General features: G+C 36.3%; 1 protein-coding gene across 1 annotated transcript; it reads left to right on the plus strand.

The window, feature by feature from the left end:
* The first annotated feature begins 10905 nt into the window (after positions 1-10905).
* LOC120120303 lies at positions 10906-18499 on the plus strand. The gene is made up of 12 exons (XM_039139959.1): positions 10906-11443; positions 11519-11682; positions 11791-11868; positions 12644-12723; positions 13292-13376; positions 13665-14084; positions 14387-14494; positions 17574-17641; positions 17802-17889; positions 17988-18059; positions 18136-18189; positions 18297-18499. The coding sequence occupies exons 1-12, from the start codon at positions 11014-11016 to the stop codon at positions 18375-18377; spliced, it is 1728 nt and encodes a 575-aa protein (XP_038995890.1). The 5' UTR covers positions 10906-11013; the 3' UTR covers positions 18378-18499.
* Positions 18500-18518: the final 19 nt, after the last annotated feature.

An 18518-nucleotide genomic window follows, 5' to 3' on the forward strand; every position in this document is an offset into this window, starting at 1 on the left:
CAAATTCCAAACACGAATATATTAATATATCGGAAACTGAACCGTCCACAGTATATCCCGTAATCGCAACTCATAACCTAAAACCTAAAATCACAACTCAGTCCCATCTCCATCTCTCACTCTCTACGGCGAAATCCGTCCCCATCTCCGGCGAAATCCCTCACAACCATTCACGGTCAGAAATCCCTCACAATCATTCAGAAATGGAAAATCAACATCCGAATGTTAGTTTTTTTAATTATTTTTATTTAGAAATTTTTGCATTATTTTAGGTTTTTCATATTGAAATTGATGATAAGTTTACTGGTAATTTCAATAATAGATTAACCATTTCACTTAGATTTCTTATTAAATTCATTCGATTGCTGCCAATACAACTAAACTGTTTAGTCTTTAACCCTGTGAAGTTAATATTTGTCTTTGTTTTGTCTTTTGGTTGAAGTAATGCAGAAGAAGAATAGTTTCTAAACTTAAAATCGCAACATGAAAATAAAAATCGCAACACGAAAATGACTATCGCAACGAGAGAATCGCAACGCGAAACCAAAATCGCATTGCGATTTTCATTTCTATCTCGTTGTGATTTTAATTTCGCGTTGCGATTCTCTCGTTGTGATTTTAATTTCGCGTTGCGATAGTCATTTCCGCATTGCGATTTTCATTCTCTCGTTGCGATTTTCATTTCAACCAAAAGACAAAACAGTGTTGCAAATTTTAGTTTCAAAAATAAACTACTATTTATGTTTATTATTTTTGGTATATCTTCACAGTGTAGTTTTTGGTATATCTAACTTGGTATGTTTATTGTTTTTGTAGAATTTTTTTTCGGTTTCATTGACATTAAGGAATAAAGTTAGCCTAGCCACTACAATTGCTTCGAAGCTTTCACTTGCACAAAGAAAATTGTTTGAGAAAACCTGCTTCGGGCCATGGCTGAGAGTACAACATGCGGGTGGAGATGTTAATTTGACCCATTTGTGGCTTTAGACCACGACTAGCGATCTACCCGACAGTATACAACGTGGTGAGGAAATTGTGGTGGAACCATTAAATTTTGAGCACCATAAACTGGGGTTGAAAAACTTAGTTGATTACTACCCGCTACTGACCCAACTTCACTACTTCTAGGTTCAGCAACATATAATGTAACATCATCACTTGAAACACTAATGTAAGCAATGAATCGTTCAACATCTTCATTGTCGGTTAACAAATAAACTTTACCATTTCTCTGATAAGATAGCCTAAATCCACTTAGGGGCTCTAATTCAATTTATTTGCAACACGTAACATTAGAGTTTCATAAGTTAACTTTTTTAATGACAGTTTTAGTTGAAGATTCATGGGTAAAGGCATATATTGTAAAACACCATGAACATTCTCCCATGACCCTCCAAAATACAAATCTATCCAAACATGATCAACATTAGATGATTTCATTATTGTAAATTAATTTACTAAACAAACGAGCTGCGAAACTAAAACCTGTTGCCGGATGGGGAAGGATGTCGTTGGATATAGGAACGGATGTCGCCAGAGAGAGTGATAGATGGAGATGGAATGAGTTGCGATTTAGGGATTTAGGTTATGAGTTGTTGCTGCAGCGTAGTTATATACCCAAAACATTTGTGTTGCGAAATTAAAACCTGGTGCGAATTCAGAAATCGAGTTGCGAATTTGAAATTCAGTATTGCGATAGTCAGAATCTCGTTGCGATTACGTAAATCGCAATGCGAATACGTAAATCGCAATGCGAATACGTAAATCGCAATGCGATTACCTAAATCGCAATGCGAATACGTAATCGCATTGCGATTTATGTAATCGCATTGCGATTTACGTATTCGCATTGCGATTTAGGAAAATCGCAACGCGAATTTGGGAAATCGCAATGCGATAGTCAGAATCGCGTTGCGAATTATCGATCGCATTGCGATTTAGTTGGTCATTTTGGCAAATCCAAAAAAAGTTTGTTAAAATCGTATATTATAAGGCATTTTTGGTCACTGAGGTTATTTTCTCTAAATAAAAATATGTTTAATGTATGCAAGGCCTTCAAACTATTACAAATAGTATGGTCCCTGATTTTTTTTCTCACTCAGATGACTCTTAAACTCAAGAAAAATACTAATTTGACTCTTTAACCAATAAAAGTAAATATTGATAATTACGACACTTTTGTGGCAGTCCACAATGTTGATGTAGATCATCATGTCAACGTCGTAACTGCCAATGTTCGAATCTATTGGTTAAATGAGTCATATTGTTTTTTTTTCTTCATCAGATTAAGGACTATATTGAATATTAAAAGGTTCGTGGGTCACATTGATTTTTTTAAAGTTTCAGGGACTCGGATACAATTAAATAAAAAATTATTGTTAGAAGATTTTCACTCGTGTAAGTTAATTTAAAAACTTAAATCTCACAAACAACCAGTTGTTTTACTGGGTTGAGGCACTAGATCCCTTAAGCAAGGTTGGGTGTTCGATTCCTGAGATTTGTAAATGAAGCAAACTGTGTTGTGAGGGTTGCTCTCGCCTTTGCAGTACCCGATCTTTATTAGTTGATCAATAAATTAGATACCGATAATTAAAAAAAGGTTTAATACCAAAACAAGTGCCCAAACTATACATTTTTTCCCCGAATAGGTGCCTACAGTATTTTTTGGCCCATCTAAGTGTCTAACGTTACAAACATGACCACTTTAGGTGTCCAAAGACGCAACGGTCGTTAGTTTTCACTTTTAAGTGACACGTGTCACAATATGATAATTTTAAAATTTATTTTTTCTTAAAGAGTATTAAAATTATTATTATATTTATAAAAAAAACATAATTTCTTTTAAATTATAAAAAAGCCTCGAAATCCCTAAAATTCTAAAATCCCAAGACTAACCCGTTGTCGTCGCCCTTTCTAGCAACGATCACTATCACCGACGTAGTCCCTGCCATCATCCTAGTTATACGCTGATGTAGTTGTCGCCGATTAGCGATCAGAATCGTGTGGGATCACAATTTTCATCCTAGAGTTCTCAGGGTATAAAATGTCGATTTGTCGTCGATCGACCGTCAATACGTAACGATTTCATATGGGTTTTGGTCGCTAAGGGGAGGTGAGGTCGGGTGGAGCTTCGTCCACAGCGAAGGACGGCGGTCAGCGTTGGTTTGGGAGTTGAAATGAAGGTTTTCAAAGTTTTAGGGTTATTTCAAAATTTATGTGTTTTTATTTTAAAAATATATAATTTTATTTTTTTTAGTTTTATATAAAATTTTTAAAATTATTAGATTGTGACACATGTCACTTAATGAAAGAAATTAACGTCGTTGACGGTCTGGGCACCTAAAGTGGTAATGTTTGTAACGTTAGGCACTTAGATGTGCCAAAAAATACTTTAGGCATGTATTCGAGGAAAATTTGGGTATTAAGCCTAGAAAAAACTTAAATCTTGTGTTTTTATATTTTTAGAATTTTCAAAAATATTTTAGTGAAAATACTGAAAATGTGTTTTTTTATGTTTTCAAATTTCTAGTTATTTTTTTTTCATTTTCTAATAATCTTTTTTTAATTTTACAACCAAACTGGTTTTATTCAACTTTTTTTATTTTTTATAAAAATAAAAATAGCTCATAGAACCAAACACATCTTAAAACTCTCTCACATATAATACAATAGAAGGCCTCACAAAACCACAAACAATTAAAGTTTAAGTTTGCTATATATAAACATGTGTTGGTTTGAATATCAAGTCTCTTTGTTTCTATCTTATATTGCATAAATACAGAAAAATAAATTTGTTAGCACTGAAATGATAATAACATAATTAAATAAGTGAAAAAATCAATAATTATATCTTGCTAGAACTGCTAACTTAGAAACAAATTTATCTAAATGTGTGTAATCATTGTAATAGACGTTCGTCTCCTAAAATTAATAAATCTCTCTTAGAATTCGTATACCTAAAAATTGGAGCGGACAAACGGTAATATTGTTTTTCACTTAGCACTAGAGAAGAAGGTAATGAAAAGCTTTCAAAGTCTTAAGAGAATAAACAATTTTTTTTAAACAAAGTGTATTGCTTGGATGATTTTTGAAAGCTAAAATATAATGCTATTTATAGGCATTTTCAAAAAGTTTTGTTAATTAAGTAGTCGTAATCAGCTAATTATAATTGAATGAATTAAATTGAATCACAATCATAATTATAAATCGAATCGAGTGGAGTTGAAGACAATATGCACTAACAAAGGAATTATATTGTCGCATTCAACATAAAAGAAAAACGATAACATTTTAATACCCTTCCAAAGATATTTTTTTTAGTATGGAATTACATATTATTACACCCTTTAAGCATTACCAACATTTTAAATGATATTCCTGTTGCGGAAGATGGCTATCGGATAGAGCAAAATCGCAACTGATAATTTGAGAAAATAAAAAATAGAGATAAAGAGGACACAAAATTTACGTGGAAAACCCCTAAATAATATAGGGTAAAAACCACTGGCAACGGTAGAAGAAATTCACTATGAGAAAATAGGAATTACAACCTCTCTCGATCTAACAAGGAGAAAACAATGATAATTCTCTCTTGATAAAAAGGAGAAAACAACTCTCAAGAAACTCTCTAAATTCTCTCTAGTATTGGAAGAAAGCTATAATGCTTTGGGATGGTTTTGAAGCTAAATGAGCTAGGGTATTTATAGTTGAAGTTTTAAGGACTAATTTGTAAATACCCTAAACTTTAGTGACTAAACTTTGTAATTTTTCCTTTCTCATTTTCAACAATTACAACCCCTTTTTTGACTTACCATATTTCGGTGGATTTAATTTATTTTTTTTCTCCAATTTCAACTTGCACTGAAAGGTGCATTGAATTTTCAATAATCTTCCACTTGAAGATTTGATTAGAACAATCATATCTTCATACCATTCTTTCTACCTAGTACCTTCATGTTGTTTACGTCTCTGACAGGCCACAAGAGGATCGACACCAAGTAAATTTATCAGCGTTGATCACCTTTGTCATGAAATCTGTTATGTTGTCTTTGGTATGGATTTTCTGCATATCTACCGTTCATTCTTCCACCTTTTCACGAATGAAATGGTATTGAACTCGTATGTGTTTTGTCCTTGAATGAAATGCTGGATTTCTTGCTAGATGCAAGGTGCTTTGACTGTCACAAAACAAAGAGACATACTCTTGATTGTTCCCAAGCTCCTTCAATAGCATCTTCAACCAAATTGCTTCTTTACTGGCTTGTGTTGATGCTACATATTCTGCCTCTGTTGTGGATGTAGCCACAACTGACTGCAATTTTGAAACCTAGCTTACAGCTCCACCAATAACTTTAAACACATATCCTGTAGTAGATTTGCTTTTATCCAAATCCCCTACATAGTCAGAATCTACATACCCATTGATTAGTAAGTTTGATCCTCCGTAACATAATGCAACATTTGAGGTCCCTTTGATATATCTCAGGATCCTCTTCATTGTATTCCAATGCTCTTTGCCTGGATTCGCCATGTACCTACTAACCACTCCCACTGCTTGTGCAATGTCTGGTCTTGTGCATATCATAACGAATATTAAACTTCCCACTGTTGATGCATACGGTACTCAAGACATCTCTATCGTCTCTTTTTCACTGCTAGGACTCATACTGGAGGATAATTTGAAGTTAATAGGAAGAGGGGTAGAAATTGGCTTACAATCTTACATGCTGAATCGTGACAAGATCTTCTTCAAGTAATTCTTTTGTGAAAGCCAAATCTTCCTATTACTTCTGTCTCGGTGAATTTGCATCCCTAGAATCTTGTTTGCTGATCCCAAGTCCTTCATTTCAAATTCCCTAGCCAGTTGTGCATTCAATTCTTCAATATGATCTTTGTTGGGTCCTGCAACCAACATGTCATCCAGATAGAACAACAATATAACAAAATCGTTATCACCAGACCTCTTGAAATAAGCACAAGGGTCTGCATTAAGTCTATTGTATCCAAGGCACATAATGAATGAATCAAATCTCTTATACCAACACCTCGACGCCTACTTTAGACCATACAGAGATTTGTTCAACCTGCAAACCAAGTTCTTCTTTTTTTTTCCTTCAAAACCTTCAGGCTGGAGCATGTAAATCTCTTCTTCAAGATTTCCATGAAGAAAAGTTGTTTTAACATCTAGCTGCTTTAGATGTAAGTTCAATATAGCACACATTGCCAAAACTACTCGAACTGTTGTTAGTCGAACCACAGGAGAAAAGATTTATTGAAATCAATATCTTCTATTTGAGCATATCCCTTGACCACCAGTCTTGCACGATACCTCTCAACTTGATCGTCACCATTTCGCTTGATTTTGAAGACTCATTTGTTACCAATTGGCTTCCTTCCTTGTGGTAGTGGCACAAGGTCCCATGTATTATTTTTATAAAGGGATTCGATTTCTTCTTGCATCGCCATCATCCACAATGAAGCATATGAGCTGTTTATTGCCTCCTGGTATGTTGATGGCTCACCGTCTTCTGTTAAAAGGCAGTATGCAATATTACCTTCTATAACATAATCTGAGTGCCAATTGGGACGTCTTCTCACACGATATGATTGACGAGTTCTTGGAGCTTCAGAACTCTCTGGTTCTTATTCATCATGTGCTGGTTCTGCTTCAGAAGAATCTCCTTGTTCAAACTCTTTTTCCACATGTATCTGTGTAGTCTCTGACTTTTCAGTGCTATTATCGTCTTCCTTTCTTTGTAGCTTATCTTCTACAAAGATAACATCCCTGCTGATGATCACTTTGTGGGTAGTGGGATCCCACAAGCTATACCCCTTTACTCCATCAGCATACCCCAAGAATTTGCATTTCCTGGATTTTGGATCCATCTTTGAAATTTCTTGGGAGTTGTACATCATGTACACTATACTTCCAAATACATGGAGGTTTGAATAATCAGCTTGTTTTCTAGTCCACATCTCCATTAGTGTCTTCAGCTCTATTGCAGTTGATGGAGCTCGATTCACCAAATAACAGGTGGTATTGACTGCTTCTGCCCAGAATGATTTTTCTAGGCCTGCATCCCTCAACATTACTCTTGTTCTTTCTAACAATGTTCTGTTCATCCGCTCTGCCACTCCATTTTGTTGAGGAGTGTTCGCCACTGTGAACTGTCTTTTGATGCCTTCTTTCCTGCAAAAGTCATCAAATTATTCGCTTGTGTATTCTCCTCCATTATATGTTCTGAAACACTTGATCTTATTTCCAGAATCAAGTTCCACCCGCGCTTTGAAGTTTTTGAAAGTTGAAAACACGTCTGACTTCTTCTTAATATGGTACACCCAACATCTCTTGGAGTAGTCATCAATAAATGAGACAAAGTATTTTGCTCCGCCTAGGGATGTTACTGGTGCTTGCCATACGTCAGAGTGAACCAATTCTAGAACACTTTTTCCTCTAGAATTTGATGTGTTGAATTTTAACCGGTACTGCTTACTTGTTATGCAATGCTCACACAAAGTAAGTGATACATTTGTTAAGCCTGGAAGTAGCTTTTGCTCCACAAGGACTTTTATTCCTTGTTCTGACATGTGTCCAAGTTTCTTATGCCATAGCATTGTAGAATCTGAACTACATGAGGCAACAGAGGCTTCTGCTTCTAGCAATGTCTCTCCCTTCAGCACGTACAAGTTTGCAGCTATATTTTCACCTTTCAGCACCACAAGCGCTCCACGGAACACCTTCATGATTTCTTTCTGTGTTTCAATCTTGCTAGCATTATTATCCAACAATCCGTAGGATAATAAATTTTTCTTCAGACCTTTCACGTGCCGTACATCTCGAACAACTTTAATTGTTCCATCATACATATTCAATTTGATGGTTCCCACGCCATCGATCTCTAAGGCATGATCATTGCAACTATACACAGATCCTCCTGAGATAGGTTCATAATGATGGAACCATTATCTTCTTGAGGTCATGTGATATGTTGCTCCTGAATCAATGAGCCATATGTCTGTATATTTTTTTCTTCCTTCCACGGTGGTTGACGCTTCACAGCATAGAACATCTCCATCATCTGAAGTGTTTGCGGTATTACCTTGTGGATTGGAGTTTTTATTTAGACTCCAACAATCATTCTTCAAGTGACCATTCTTTCCACAGTTGTAGCACTTTAAATTCTTCTTGCTCCTCGACTTCGATCTACCATGTTTGTGACTACTGCTTTGGTCACGTTCTGTTGATCTCCCTCTCATCGTTGTCAATGCTTCTGCTTGTTGCAGATTTACTTGTCTGTCTTCCTTGTTCTTGCGCCGATTTTTTTCTTGGAGAAAAGCAGCTGCAATGTCATCGATGACTAGACTGGTGACATTACTGTTTGTCAAGTTGATGATGAGTTGATCATACGAATCAGGTAGATTTTGAAGCAGAAGTTCAGCACGTTCTTGTTCTCCTATTGTACATCTTAAGGATGCAAGCTAAGAAAATAACGTGTTCAGTGTGTTTAAGTGCTCCGTCACTGAAGTAGATTCTGGCATACGGAGAGTGTACAATTTTCTCTTAAGGAAAATTTTATTATGCAACGATGTGGCCTCGTACAATTTGGTGAGATGATCCCATATCTCCTTAGTTGTCTTCTTTTCCTCGATGCTTGACAATACTTCATCTGCTAATGCAAGATGAAAGTTTGCCATAGCATTCCCGTCCATTTCGATCCATTTGTTGTCATCTGTAAAATCTACCGGCCTTTCACTGATAGCTGCTAGACAACCGTCTTTCCTCAGGATTGCCTTCATCTTCAATTTTCACAATGAGAAATTTCTCTCATTGAATTTTTCAATATCAAATTTCGTTGTCATGGCTTCTTTTACGGATGGCTCCCACTATTTCACTATCGTGAATAGTTCTCTGGAACCTTCAAAGAATTGGTAATACCTTCTTACTTTCTTATGTTGGAGGATCTACCTTTTGGTGGCAACCACAAAGACAATAAGCAGATATTACACACTTAAATCTGCCTCTGATACCAATTGTTACGGAAGACGGCTATCGGATAGAGCAAAATCGCAACTGATAATTTGAGAAAATAAAAAATAGAGATAAAGAAGACACAAAATTTACGTGGAAAACCCCTAAATAATATAGGATAAAAACCACGAGCAACGGTAGAAGAAATTCACTATGAGAAAATAGGAATTACAACCTCTCTCGATCTAACAAGGAGAAAACAATGATAATTCTCTCTTGATAAAAAGGAGAAAACAACTCTCAAGAAACTCTCTAAATTCTCTCTAGTATTGGAAGAAAGCTAGAATGCTTTGGGATGGTTTTGAAACTAAATGAGCCAGGGTATTTATAGTTGAAGTTTTAAGGACTAATTTGTAAATACCCTAAACTTTAGTGACTAAACTTTGTAATTTGCCCTTTCTTATTTTCAACAACTACAACCCCTTTTTTGACTTACCATATTTCGGTGAATTTATTATTTTTTCTCCAATTTCAACTTGCACCGAAAGGTGCATTGAATTTTCAACAATTCCCACGAACAATTAAACCAAATATATTAATAAAATAATTTTAAAATGTTATTATTGGAACTGTTCAAACCTACGTTTGATTTAATGAGAATTAAATCAGTCTCAGTATAGAAAAAAAGATTTAATTGAAAAATAAGTTTATAAATTATACTTTTATGTATTTTTTTATCAAATAGATGTTTAGTGTTTTATTTGGTAATTATTTAAAGGTCGTATTAAAAAAGTTCGATGAACATATATATATATATATATATATGGCATCCGCTCATCTTCTTCCTTTTGATGTCTTATGAAAACAACAACAACAAAAAAGGAAATTTTAAAACTTGATTTTGAAAAATCGAATAATCCTAAATTCTCAAATTTTGATATGAATCTCTTAATGTTTTTTGAAATTTAATATTTTCTCTTAATGTTACTTAAAAGTATAAACATATAGTTTTAAGTAGGATTATAAATGTGACGAGACAGATCGCGAGCTATTCGAGATCGACTCGATCAATGCTCGATAAATACTCGGATCGAATGGACTCGACTCGAGTTATTTGATATTCGACTTGAAAAGCTCGCGAGCAGCTCGAAAATATGATATATTAAGATTCTATTTTCTAAAATAAATTATTAATAATAATAACATTTATGTATTGATTTTTTTAAATACAGTAAGATTTTTCATGTATATAAGATTTAGGTTCGAGTTTGAGTTTGAGGCTTCAATCGAGTTAAGTTTAAGATTTTTTTTCATTTCGAGCCTTTTCAAGTTGCTCATGAGCTTCAGTTCAGAATTTCGAGTTTGAGTCGAGCTTAAAAAATTTAAGTTCACGGTTTTCGAGTCAAACTCCATTTCAAAGTTTTCGAGTCTAGTCGAGCTAAGCAATAGTCGAGTTCGATTCAGCTCGTTTACACCCACTAGTTTCAAGACATGATTTTCGTAGAGGGAGAAAAAAAGGATAAACTACCCTAGATGTTACCAAACTTTAGGTATTGTATCGTTTATATTATTGGACTTTTAATTTTATCAATTATAACACTAAACTTTTATTTTAGTTTCAATTATACCATTAGGCCGACAAATCGTTAACATTCAGATCAAACCAATATCATTTTGGTGAGGTGTCTACATCGATAGGTGTCAATCATGTCATCGTTTCGTTAACGATTTAATGATTCAGTGGAATAATTGAAACAAAATAAAAAATTTAATGGTATAAATGACACAACATCTAAAGTTTGACTGGTATCTAATGTAATTTACCCGGAAAAAAAAAACTTCAACAAGTTGGTTCGCATAGAAGCCGAAAAAAATTTAAATTATTAATATGCACGCTACAAACAAAACATCTCCCATATACCCTCTGGTTTCTGAACCGCTCGTTCCTCATCTCCGAAGTGATGCCAGAAAAGAAAATTTTAAACTAAAAGCAAGCATAAAATATTGGATTCCCCGTTCTAGAGAGAGAGCTAAGAATTCGAAAAATGAGTCTGAGCTTAGCTTCTTCACCATGGCTGTCACGCTTTTCCCCTCCAAACACTAAACTACCCGACTATTCTCCAAACAGCAACTTCACTCTCCTGTCTCTCCTTTTACGCTCCAATCCCCTTTTTTCTCTCAAAACCAAAAAATCTTTCAGACTCAGAGCTTCCTTAAAAGAAACCCAATCAAACGGCGTCGTGGAGGAAACCTCAGTTTTCGACGAGGCTTTATTGAGCAGAGTCTCGGCTTCTAAAGATGCCGATGAAGCACTCCAAATGATCGCTCAGAACCAGCGTGAAAGTAATGATCAACTAAACGGCGGCGTTGTGAGTGTTTCTGACTGTCGTTTGCTAATAAACGCTGCGCTTGATCGTAAGAATGCTGACTTGGGTTTGTCTGTTTTCTATGCCATGCGTACCAGTTTCGACACAGGTTTCTTTTCTCTTCTGGTTAACCTTAAAACATGAAAAATGGTTCTTTGTACTTATTGAAAGTTTTTGTTAATAGGTGTAAGTGATAATGGGCCATTGGTTGAAAGATGGAAATGGTCAAGACCCGATGTTGGGATTTACTCTACATTAGTTCAGGGCTTGGCAGCATTTTTAAGGGTCTCTGATGCTCTTAGAATGATTGATGATATTTGCCGAGTTGGAGTTTCTCCTAGTGAGGAGGTATGTACTAAGTCCTTTCTTTGAACTTCTTTAACCATACAAAAAATGTTCCTTTTGATCATTTTGATTGGGAAAGCCTTTTGAGTCTTTTTGTTTCACTTATAAAAGGTACCTTTTGGGAAAGTTGTAAAATGCCCCATTTGTTCCATTGCTGTTGGTGTTGCTCAACCACAACATGGAATTCAGGTAAAAACACATTTTAGCTTTTTTGGTTCTGGTATTTCGCCTGTTCTTTATTTGTAACTCGTAGGATTTGAAGCTTCTTGAGAGAGCTACCACGACCACTACGTTTAGGATATAATTGCATGATTTTGAACCTTAATATGCCAACTACAAGGTCATTGTCACCTCGAGAGAAAGAAAAAGAACTACATTTTTGCATGCGCAGTTGATTGCTAGTTCTTAAATTGCTCTTCTCTCTTTGTAATGTTTGCACTATTCATATTTCTGAAAGTTATTCTTCCTAATTTGTGCTTGTAAAAGAACCTACTTTTCTCTGGAGGTTGTCTGAATTTTTGTAAGTTCTGTTTCTGCACCTCTATGGAATTGTTTGCTCAAGTTCTTGAGGCTTGAGCTGAAATCTATGCCCCATTTACCCAAGATTTTGCTTTCTATATTTATACATTTCTGCAGATTGTATGTTGTGCCAAATGCCAATACAAGGTCATCATCACCTCGAGAGAAAGAAAAAGAACTACATTTTTGCATGCACAGTTGATTGCTAGTTCTTAACTTGCTCTTCTCTCTTTGTAATGTTTGCACTATTCATATTTCTGAAAGTTATTCTTCCTAATTTGTGCTTGTAAAAGAACCTACTTTTCTCTGGAGGTTGTCTGAATTTTCCTATAAGTTCTGTTTCTGTACCTCTATGGAATTGTTTGCTCAAGTTCTTGAGGCTTGAGCTGAAATCTATGCATCGTTTACTCAAGATTTTGCTTTCTATATTTATGCATTTCTGCAGATTGTATGTTGTGCCAAATGCCGCTACAAGTATGAGCTAGTTTCTGGCAACATAGTTAGTGTTGATTCAGAAGAAATCAGGTTGGTTTGTTTTTGTATATTTACTTTCTGGGATGTTTGACTTTTCCCAGCAGGAGTAAATTTGATGTTCCTGAATCAAGTTTTGATCTGACATGACATTCTACTTTAAGCTTCGTTTGTGTTCATATCTCAGTCATCAAAGTTTAGTGCATTCTCAGAATACTTCAGAAAATGAATCTCATAATATAAGAACAAAGTTCAAGCGTTTTTAGTGGATAATTGTGGTCTATGTGATTCAGACCCTTCAATTTTTTTGAAGTGCTCATGTCCTACAACTATGCCAACACATGTTCGAAATGTGTATGAAAATACAATCCTTTAAATATGTAGAAATACTTTTAAAAAATAAGCATACCTTTGTTGGACACACTTTCTTTTAAATTTCTGAGACTGACATCGCACACTCAATTTTGGATGTACTATATTTATAAATTGAACTGATAGACCATAAAGAAACAAATTTTATTTTCTCCATTTCGGTTTTAGTGTTGATAACACACAATATTCATGTATGGTGTTAATGCTGGGATATTCACTTTTTCTAAGGAACTCCTCCTGCCGAACGCAGCATGGAGATTCCAGCATGGAAAAGGGGGCTAAAATCTCTGCAGATACTGAAGGAAAGAGTTCCTGCTGCTGTTCACTCTATTCTGGTATGCATTTACTACCTTGTTTAGTCATTCAGTTTTTCTGATTTGACAATGTGATCTTTTGGATTCAAAACTTGGTTTTTGTATCATTCAGTCTGCTATTTGTTCATATAATTTTTTTCTTCATTGATGAAAGGATTTTTCTTTTCACAATCTTCTTATTACGGAAAACAAATATAAACCCTCTTTATATGAATTACCACTTTCAGTGACTCTCTGCCAATTCTCAGTTAATGTACAATATCCCCGTTGGGCCTTCTTTGATTAGTTCCACCTTCATCCACATTTTAGGTGCAAACCCCTTCTGGTATGGCCCGTACACACAGGTTTGCTACTGAAACAGTTGAGCTTCCTGCACAAGAAGGAGAAAGGGTAACGATTGCTTGTGCTGCTCCTTCAAATGTTTATAGAGAGATAGGGCCCTTCAAGTTTACTCCTAAGGCACCTAACTTTTATCCTGGGGAACCGATGTGCCTGACAAACCATAAAGATGGTCGGGAATCACAATTACTACGAGCCCCTGCAAATGATGGAAACAATTCCATACTTAAGCCTCAGTTTATCATTCCACTTCTCACTGTTCTGGCTGCTGGAGATGCTGCCTTAGGGATAATAGACCCAAGCTTACCACAATTGCTTTCTGTGGCTGCTGTAGGGTCACTTGCTGTTGGAGCAACTTTAAATTCTGTGGTTTTTCCCCAATTAAATCAGGTAAGCCATGATCTGGACTTGCTTTAGTTCTACCATTATGCGAGCAAAACCTTAAAAGCCTGTTTGTATTGAGGTCCCAACCATTTTCAAACCTATAATTTAAATCTATGTTTCTGGTTTAAATGCTATTTACTGCTTGATGGTTTCACTTCAGTGATTTAAGGTATCATTTCCTGTTCATGGCAATCAAGATAATTTAGTTCAGCACTGAATCTGATTCCACAATTTCAATGGAACCTGTTAAAAACTATTGTTTTTTGGAGAGAATAAATGTATGCTCATTTAGTGATTGATGGTGACAGCTTCCTCAGAGATCAGTGGAAACAACTGCCATCAAACAGCAACTGTTATCTCAGTATGATGTACTGCAGTCTCGCATCAGGGATCTAAAACAAGCTGCTGAAGAAGAGGTATGGTCTTGCAACTGGAAACTGTACATAGTTGACAATTTTTCTAGTTAGATCTACCCCTTGGGCCTCCTGAGCGTTTGAAGTTTCGACTTTGTCCCTAAGGTGTATTAGAACTCATAATCTCTCCCACCCTGGCAGTCTTAACGCAATATCTCATCAACTTCAAATTATTGTTTTGAAAACTCACATTGCAGCTAATAACTTAATTAAGAAATAATCTGGGTCAATGTGCATGTGTTTTTTTCTGGTTAAGCGACTTGAAATGAGCATTTGCAAAGATAATCATGAAATTTGATCATCACTAAGTGAAGCCTTATATTACATCCAATATGAAGATTATGTACTCATTTTATCTCTTGTTCTACATGTGTATGTGACTATTGATTCTCTTAAGATTGAATAACGATATATGATCTTTCTTTTTGACAGTTATGAACTTCGTATTGTATATTGGTAGTGAATGTAGCAGTGTAGAACTAAGTATGAGCTTGATTGGACTATCTGTTGATCTTCTTGATATAAGCTGAAAAAACATATTTTTCCAAATATGATAGATAAATAGGAAAACAAAATTTCTTTTTCATCCCGTTTCATATCTCAAATCATGGCGAATAAGGTTAGTAAGGTGAGTAGTTCGTTTGTGAGAAACTGTGTTACGGTGATCATCTTTAATATTCCAGAGTTTCTTCATCATCAAAATATTTGGTTTTATTTCGATAAATACGGTGAGGTGGTCGATTTTTTCATCCCGAGCAAAAGAAGCAAAGGAGGGAGCAAGTTTGGCTTTATTCGCTATACCATATTGGAGGACGCGAGGAAGGCTATCAGATGTGCGGATAGATCTTGGATTCAAGGAAATAAAATTAGAGTCTTCATGGCGAGATTTCAAACTCGAGAAGCTTTCTGGAGAAAGAAGTTTTCGGGTCCAAATCCAGCTGAGGTCAAGAATAAAGTAGAGGCTGACAGTCTTTTACAGGCTCCCATTGTCGGTGTTGTTGATGAGGATAAGCTAATTACTCTTAGAGATTGCCTGATAGGGTGATGTAGAAAATTTATGAAAATGAAAGATTTTTCCGCTATTATGCTCAAGGAAGGAAAAGTAGGTCCGAAAATTATGAGGTTAAGAGGATTAGCAATTTTAATTATATTTGAGGATGAAGAGAGTAGGGATTTTACTCTATTTAACCAGTCTGGAGCGTTGAAGAACTGCTTTGAGAAAGTGGAAGTGTGGTCAGAGAATTTTCAGTGTAGCAGCCGTCGGGCATGGCTTTCGTGCAAGGGGATCCCTTCGTTTGTGTGGAGTCATTCCACATTCAGAAACATTGCTAAGAAATGGGGAGAACTTATCTCCATTGAGGAAGGGACCTTAAATCCAGGCTCTTTCGATAAGGCTCTGTTTCAGATCACTACGAACTGTCAAGCTCGTGTGGAAGAATCAATCGAATTGAAATTTGGGGAAAGGATTGTTACTGTCTTTGTGTCTGAGTTTGAACCTTGTTTTAGCCCTGATTTTGTTTGGGTAGATTCGTCCTCGTTGGATTTGGCTAGTGCTTCTCCGTTAACCTTGGTGGAAGAGTTTGTTGATGTTTCGCCAGGTAAAGCTTTTGAGAAGGAGGTTTGTGTTGGAATGATTTCTCAACCTTCTCTTGAATCCACGCATATGGAGGTTGGAAAGGAAGAGACTTGAGTTCTCTGCGATGGCTCGTTAGTTGGTGTTGGATCGTGGAGTTCAGTGGCGGAGAAAGCAGGTGAAGGCCCTCGTGTTGAAGAGTTATGGGCTCATGATATAATTCCCCAGACAATGCTTTATGGGGTTCCTGCGCATGTTTCACATTGTCAGAAGAGTGGTTCTTTTAATGCTTTGGAGGCAGTTTGTAGGAAGAACGTGGGCGATGAGGCGGAGGTGTGTGCTGCTATAGAAGATGTTGCGCATGCTACGAATGTGTCATTGGATGGGTTGTTGAAAAAGTGCTTTGTTACAAGCATGGGGCGCTCGGTTGTTGCTCCCAAGACAAGGCGGTATGGGACAAAGGCGCATGTTTTTCCTTGTCCATGGAATGGCTTTTATAATACTTTTGAGAATATTAATTGGGCGTGAAATTGGGTGCTACTTTACTAGGCAATGGTTTTGCTGGGACGATTGCGCCTTTGCATGGGCTTTGGATCAAGGATGTGGAAGCATGTATTGGGGTTTTGGATTCAAATAGTGGATTAAAATTTTGGCAGTCTAAATCATCTTTCAATAGTAGAAGGCCTTTGGACAGTCCGAGTACAGAGTCGGATAGTTCTGTTCATTCTAGTGAAATGGTGTCGACCAATAGGATTAAAAGGAAGCAGAAGAAATTTGGCACGCTATTAGACATTCAAGACAAAGTCCTTTCGAAAGCTGAGAGAAAAAAAAGAGATCGAGCGATGAAGAGATTTAATTTGTTGAAATCTGATCTTAATTCCTCTGAACTTTCTGGTAGATCTCTATCAGACTCGGATTTGAAGAAAAGGTGGGCTGCTTATTTTGATAAGGAGTAACATTTTCTTTAAGGTAAAGTTTTGGTAGTAAGTTCGTTGAGGCTTTCCAGTCATAACATCTGCTTTGAGTTTTGCTGTGTTTGTCGGGTTTAGAGTGACGCCTAAGATGAATTAAGTCATGCTGCAATGTATTGACAAGCAGGCCTGGTGTTCCTGTTTCACGCTGCTGGTTTCGGACAGTCCATTACTGCTGTGGTTGCCTGATTTTTGTTTTTATTGGTTTTTCGCTGTGTCGCTGTTTGGTATGTTTGGGTGTTTGGTGTACTTGTTGTGGGTTGGGGTATGTAATGTTTGTTGCATTGTGATATCCTTGTACCAATCCTATACCACCTCTTGGTTCACTCTTTTTCCTCCATTTAGGACTAGGGAGGTTTTTTAACAAGGTCCTTGAGGTGGTGTACTTTGCATTTTAATACAAAGTACCCTCTTTCAAAAAAAGAAGAAGATAAATAGCAGTTCTCAACCAATCATTAGTAAATAGTGTTTTTCTAACTCTGTTCACCCTAGGGTGGCTTGATGTTTATTCTAGAAGCTTGTTCATTTCATGGTGTAGGTGTGGATGCTGGCTCGCATGTGTCAACTGGAGAACAAAATTTTTGCTGTAGGAGAACCTTCTTATCGGTGAAACACTTAATTACTGTGGTCTTAATAAATGTTGTGCCTTCTAATCTTAAGATAAACATCTTTTCCATCAGCCGTCATTGTCTCTTCTCATGGCTCAAAGATTTTATGCGTTATTTCAGAATGGTGGAACAATGTTTCCTTCGTTTCCTATTTTCAGTGCCCGAAGAAGTAGAATCAAAAGGGTGCGAGAAGGTTTGGAGAATTCGCTCAGGGGAAGGATTGAACTCATTGATAGTTATGCAAAAGTAAGTCTTTCTATTATCGAAACCTTGACTACTCTTCATTTATGTTTATTCTGTATGGACTGTATCAGATTAATACATGTGATATTTTCATCCACCAGATCTCTTCAATGATTGAAATTGAGGGAGAAATGGACTCTGATGTTCTAGCTGCTGAAGCAGCAAGCAGTGCAGTGAGTAGCCGTCTCTATATATCTTCTCTGCATTTGGCAAGCTTATGTATTAATGTAATTAAGTGAATTTTTCTAGGAAACGATTACTGAGCAGATACAACAAATCATGGAGATTGAGAATCTTGAAGAGGCATGTTCCTATCTCTCAACACAATGTTCCTTTTACTCTTCCCCTTCTGCTATGTTTTCCGGCATGCCATTCGACTTTTAATATGTCTTCTTACCTGTTTTTTACAGAAATGGAAACTCCAAGCCGAAGCGAATGACGAGGCAGAGAGACTACTTAGTTCCCAATCCATACCAACCGAACAGATCTAGATCTCGGGCCAGTAAATATTTGACTCAAGCAGCACTCACTTTACATTGTTCAGCATCAATCTGGTGGATCATCATATACTTTCTCCCAAAAAAGTTGAGGAATCAACATTGGAGATTCAATGTCTGACAACGATCCGAGTA

Source organism: Hibiscus syriacus, unplaced genomic scaffold (assembly GCF_006381635.1).
Source record: "Hibiscus syriacus cultivar Baekdansim isolate YM2019G1 unplaced genomic scaffold, ASM638163v2 tig00110338_pilon, whole genome shotgun sequence".
NCBI classification, from domain to species: domain Eukaryota; kingdom Viridiplantae; phylum Streptophyta; class Magnoliopsida; order Malvales; family Malvaceae; genus Hibiscus; species Hibiscus syriacus.

What these genes read in the sequence shown, in the direction of transcription:
- LOC120120303 (XM_039139959.1), top strand. Translation starts at nt 11,014, where the DNA reads ATGAGTCTGAGCTTAGCTTCTTCACCATGGCTGTCACGCTTTTCCCCT. An exon ending in AACCACAACATGGAATTCAG is followed by an intron (nt 11,869 to 12,643) that starts GTAAAAACACAT and finishes GCATTTCTGCAG; the next exon opens with ATTGTATGTTGTGCCAAATG. An exon ending in GTAGGAGAACCTTCTTATCG is followed by an intron (nt 17,642 to 17,801) that starts GTGAAACACTTA and finishes TCCTATTTTCAG; the next exon opens with TGCCCGAAGAAGTAGAATCA.